This window comes from Guillardia theta, assembly GCF_000315625.1.
Source record: "Guillardia theta CCMP2712 unplaced genomic scaffold GUITHscaffold_35, whole genome shotgun sequence".
In the NCBI taxonomy this organism is placed as follows: Eukaryota; class Cryptophyceae; order Pyrenomonadales; family Geminigeraceae; genus Guillardia; species Guillardia theta.
Genome location: NW_005434639.1, coordinates 75432 through 81054, shown reverse-complemented (window position 1 = coordinate 81054; position 5623 = coordinate 75432). Strand labels below are relative to the sequence as shown.

At 55.6% G+C, this 5623-nt stretch overlaps 1 protein-coding gene across 1 annotated transcript; it reads left to right on the top strand.

The window, feature by feature from the left end:
* Positions 1 to 1066: 1066 nt before the first annotated feature.
* Positions 1067 to 2079, top strand: GUITHDRAFT_138941 (hypothetical protein; the record flags this gene model as incomplete). The annotated part of the gene is made up of 5 exons (XM_005832284.1): positions 1067 to 1300; positions 1360 to 1463; positions 1663 to 1718; positions 1762 to 1825; positions 1938 to 2079. 5 exons carry the CDS (start codon positions 1067 to 1069, stop codon positions 2077 to 2079), a joined length of 600 nt encoding a protein of 199 aa, XP_005832341.1.
* Positions 2080 to 5623: the final 3544 nt, after the last annotated feature.

Below are 5623 nucleotides of genomic sequence, written 5' to 3'. Positions count from 1 at the left end.
CAGCTCACAACACTGAAACTGCCAACTCCATCTGCACAGTTCTTGTCCTACTGCCATGCTATTTTCTCCCATCATCACCTCACCTTCTCCTCTCCCCTCCCTCCTCCCTCGACCCTTCCACCCATACTGTGAATGCCAGTTTGCCATTCAACAGCATCCCACCCACCCACCCCCTACACCCCATTAAAGCACGTGTACCCTACCCATAAGCATACATAACCTACCCCATCTTCAAACTCTCTTCATTACCCCACCCTCCATTTTCCCATGTCGATTCAGAGACCTTTCCTCCAAAATACCTATACTCGAATGAACCCTACCCTTCATTTGTTCCGTTATAAGTACCCCACCCCCTCAGAATCCTTCTGTTCTACACCCACCGGTGCACTCCAATATTGTTTTTGCTGTCCACTACCTTCAGGTTCCAAACCCCCTTTATTACCTCTTAAGACCCCCTTAAAAGCGGGTGGGGTGGTAAATCTTGTGGGGATGGAACCAGCTCACAACCACAACAGTCGCCGCACAGGGAAGGCGAATAGCTAAATAGATATTCCTCAAATAAATAAGTTAGCTGACAGAGAATATAGGCAGCACAATTCCCGGTCAGAATCCTGCAGACGTGATTTAAAGGTTTGAGATCAAGAGCGACGGCATGGCGAGGTGCCGAGGGCGAAAAGGATGCTGGATGTCGATGAGCGGGAAATGGACGATGAGTGAAGTCGAAGTGAAGATAGAAGACGAGAGTTTCGAGGAAGGAGGGATGAGACGAGCGGTAAACAAGTTCATCCTCCTTCACCCTTCTTCTACTCATCGACTTGCTCCCCACCCTCCGATGAAAAGTTGTTATGCCCTCTTATCTTTGAGCCTGTCACCCTGTTCTCGATGCCTCCTTGACCATAGTTTCATCCTTGTTACTATTGCGATCTGAACGTCAGCGCTGCGTCTTGGTTCCCTTAGTCTCGTCGACCTTCATCGTGTAATCGTTTTCCATTTTGTGAAAAATCTCCATGAGATCCGCATGTGATCAAAGATCTCCGCTCATCATGGCATTGCGATGCAGCACAGAATGTGGGAGATTGATGCGGACGGAACGAGGAGCCCATGGGTCGCCAAGTTTTACAAGACGAAGGAGGCCAAGGAGGTGTACTATGAGGACGCGAAGCTCAACATGATCGCTCAGAGTTACGCTGACGACTTCAACAAGCTTGCAAACATCAGAGAGAAGATCGCCTTCGTTCCTTCTTACGTGCTGGAGCTCTCGAATGGGAGGGTTTGCACGGCTGAACCTGTAGGTCACCTGGTGTTTGTCGTCTGAGCCAGTTCCCATGGAGGGAGTCCTTTCGGTCACTGTACGCTCAGGTGATGTGCGGGGAGTACGTGAAACACAACGACAACTATGGAAGTGTTACGACGAGCCTCAAAGCTCCGCAGGCTTTCAGCCACTTTACGTTCGAATCTTCTGGGTGCGTCCTCGTCCTTGTCCTCGTCCTTGTCCTCGTCCTTGTCCTCGTCCTCGTCCTTGTTGTTCTCATCTGTACCTGTCTGTCATTCTTGTCCTTGAGTTCTCATCCTCTAGCTCCAGCCCCTGCTGCAGCATCCGAATCTTATCCTCTTTGTCTGATTGTTCTCTTCACCTGGTCTTGTTGACACGTGCTTTTGCAGGAGGGAGCTGCTCATATGCGACATCCAGGGGGTGGGGAACTACTTCACTGACCCTCGTGAGAAGAGAGATGGAGAGACGAATCATCTGACATGTCGAAGAGATCCATTCGAAAGATGGCAAAGGATATGGGCTAGGAAACTGCGGCATGAAGGGGATCAACAAGTGAGAAGGAGGGAGTTAGAGTTTGGTGGCTGCGAGCAGCGAGTGCGATAAGAGGAGGGGGGAATGGGGAGAAGAGTTTGAAATGCAACCAGGTTTCTGAGTCTCCCTGCAGGTTCATTGAGACGCATACGTGCAATGAAATTTGCCGAGCTCTCAAGGTGAAGGATGTCGGAGGGGAGGGAAGAGGAGGGAAGTATAGGCAAGGCAGGGACTGGGGACGGAGATGCCAGGGAACACTTCGATGTCTCAAGTGAAGGATGGAGAGGAGAAACTTCGGAAGGAGAAAAGAATTCAGAAAGATTTTAGTTGGAGAATGGCAAAAGGGGGAAAGAGGTAGGGGAAGGGAAGAGATAAACTGACTCAGCAGCAGCTCGGATCCCTCAATCGAAAGTTAACCTCGCACTCTGCATCATCAAGGTTTCTAAGCTCCTGATGTCTTCGCGTCACAAATATCTGTACAGGCAATCCTCCTCTACTGTCTTCGCGGAAAGGTTGGCCAGGTGGGATGGAGGCAGGGAGGAGCAGCTGTGGGTTCCTGATGACCAGGGCAGGAGCGAACGCGATGTTGCTTGCAGCAGAGACGAGGAGATTGCTCGGCGGCTGCACAGACAACTGAACTTATGATCGCAAGTGACACGGCAAGCTGGCCTGGCAGTGCAACCAGCGATGATGGCGACGATGACGAGCATCTGCGATGATGGAGCTGAAGGAAAAGATGCGAGAACGGGGAGGATGGGGATACAGGTAGATCAAACCCACCATATGTGGGAGTAACGTCAAGCTCTGCTCACCGAGTAGTTCCGACAACATACCTGCACTTAACCTGCAACTGTCCAGCTGTCTCGCTTATGTCCTCTCACCAGCGTCTTGACCCTCCCGCTCCCTCCTCCCCCTCCTCTCTCGCATGCGACATCGTCCCCATCCGCCCCTCCTCCCTGCCCCTCCTGGACACGTACCCGCTGTCGTGCTGGTCTCGTCTCCCTCCCCCTCCCCCTCCCTGCCCTCGCCTTCACATCACGCCCTCGCAAGTGCAAGTACAGACAGCATTCGCTTCATTCATATCGTACACACGCTCTATCTTACATAAGGCCCTCCGCCCTCCCCTCGCTATCCTCCTATCTGCATCTTGTCCAGGCGTGCTCCGCTGCTCTTGTCGCTCCCCTGGGCCTGCCGCAGACTGGCGGCCGCTTTCGTCCTTGCTGCCAGGATGCTGTCTAGCGCCATGCCCTTGCCCGCTCTGTCCCCGCACGGTCTCGTCGCGACATCGGGTGCGAGAGGGGACCTCGGCAGCCTGGCGGGCTTGCTGCTGGTGTACCAGACCTCCTGCTGGGGCAGAGAGATGAGCGGGGAGGGGCGCTGTCTGTCAGCAGGGGCGGGAGGCTTGCGGCAGGCTGGCTGATGGCAGAGGATGAAGGCGGCAGGCTGGCACATGTGCTGGTTGGTGAGGGGGGGAAGGGGAGGGGAGGGGAGGTCTTTATAGAGGGGAGGTCGAAGGCGTCAGAAGGAAAGGAGGTGTTTTGCGTATCCGAGGAGAAGGGAAAGGGAGTGTTTTCGAAAGCTTATCCGGGAGGGGCATGGCAGAAGCGTGACTGAGAAGGTAGACTGGTCGCTGCAGTTAAAGGACGCGGCTTGACTAAAAGTTATCAGTACAAATCACCTCAGCCATACCGGATCCTGCTCACGTGTGTGGCTTTAAAACGTCAGTGACGGACCCCCGGGCCCGCTTGAGTCGGACTCGGACACCACCCCGGCGGTCAAATATCCCTGCAGTTAAACTCTCCACCCCACCATCTAAAAGTCCTCTCCACACCCACCCTTTCTAGGCTTCTGCCTTCTTCAATGTAGACCCCACCCCACTCCGTTTCTTGGCAGGATCAGGACCCCCTTTTCAACCAAATACTACCCCACCCTTCTGCTCTACCTTTAAGTTTTTTTTCTTCTTCACCTTCTTCGGACATCGAGCCCTGTACAAACCTTGCCCTCCCTCGCTTCTCGTCGGTAGTACTCCTCTTCCTCCTTCTCCCCCGACCTTTCAAGCATCCTTCTCGTTCTCACTGTGGTGGCAGACCATTCCACCCCCGCACCTGCCCCCGCCCCTTCCTCCTTCCTTGCAGAAACCTCTCCATTTGTTCTCCTTACTCCTCATCTCTTCTCCTCGAGCTCCTTTTTCCACTCGACCCGTGACAAGCGGATACTCCAACGCGATGTGGAAATCCCAGGATGTATGCACAGTTCCTGACATGCAGAGCTCAGCGGGAGTTAAGAGGGCCTTTGAAGAAAGCGTTTCTTTACCTGCGAGGCGAGCGACGTGGGTGTCTCTCCCTGAAAAAGTGACTTGGCACGAAAGTGAAAAGCCTGCATCGATGAGGTGTCAGATGCCTATTGAGCCGGCCAAGAGCCTCGACGGTCAGTGCAGGAGTGGAATGATACTAGGGAGCATCCTGGCTGCAAGGAAGAAAGTCCAGGCTAGTCTACTCGCAAACGCTCGATGCCAAGCAAAGGAGTTGTAGATACAAGGGAACAAACAGCAACCCAGGGTGTACAATGAATGTGAGAAGGCCGGCATCAACCGACATGTACAAAAGTCTATTGACGATGTATAGATGTATGATTGAATGAGCACAACAATCGATCGCTGCTTGCCCTGTATCTTTCTCTTCCCTTGATGACGTTGCGTCATGCCGGGTGAGCGTGGAAAACATGTCCTGCAACTGTCCAGCTGTCTCGCTTATGTCCTCTCACCAGCGTCTTGACCCTCCCGCTCCCTCCTCCCCCTCCTCTCTCGCATGCGACATCGTCCCCATCCGCCCCTCCTCCCTGCCCCTCCTGGACACGTACCCGCTGTCGTGCTGGTCTCGTCTCCCTCCCCCTCCCCCTCCCTGCCCTCGCCTTCACATCACGCCCTCGCAAGTGCAAGTACAGACAGCATTCGCTTCATTCCTATCGTACACACGCTCTATCTTACATAAGGCCCTCCGCCCTCCCCTCGCTATCCTCCTATCTACATCTTGTCCAGGCGTGCTCCGCTGCTCTTGTCGCTCCCCTGGGCCTGCCGCAGACTGGCGGCCGCTTTCGTCCTTGCTGCCAGGATGCTGTCTAGCGCCATGCCCTTGCCCGCTCTGTCCCCGCACGGTCTCGTCGCGACGTCGGGTGCGAGAGGGGACCTCGGCTGCCTGGCGGGCTTGCAGCTGGTGTACCAGACCTCCTGCTGGGGCAGGGAGATGAGCGGGGAGGGGCGCTGTCTGTCAGCAGGGGCGGGAGGCTTGCGGCAGGCTGGCTGATGGCAGAGGATGAAGGCGGCAGGCTGGCACATGTGCTGGTTGGTGAGGGGGGAAGGGGAGGGGAGGGGAGGTCTTTATAGAGTCTTTGAAGCCTGGCCTCGGACTGCCGGTTCAACCGGGTTTGGGCGCCGGGCCCGGCCGTCGCGCGGCCCCCCGCCGGGACTCCAGGACCGACAATGGAACTCGTAGCCTAGTAGCCTAGCCGTCGCTGCCGCCAGTACTCCGAGTCAAAATGAGTACCGTAGCACAGCCTCGGATTATCGTACGGTACAACACCAGATGAAAGAAAGGCTCAGCGGCTAGCGAGTCCGTACGGTCCACGGTCCCGTCGGCGGCGGACCGGGCGGGGCTGACCGTCACAGTAACCCGGCACCGTGACACTCAGGTTGTCTTCAGTGAAGTGAGGCCCGATGACTGAGTCACCTCACGCGGCGGCGGCGCCGTGACGGTGAACGTGGGCCTCCGGCACGGGAGCAGCCGGTGTGCCATTGAACCATGACCGGCGGATATGCTTTCG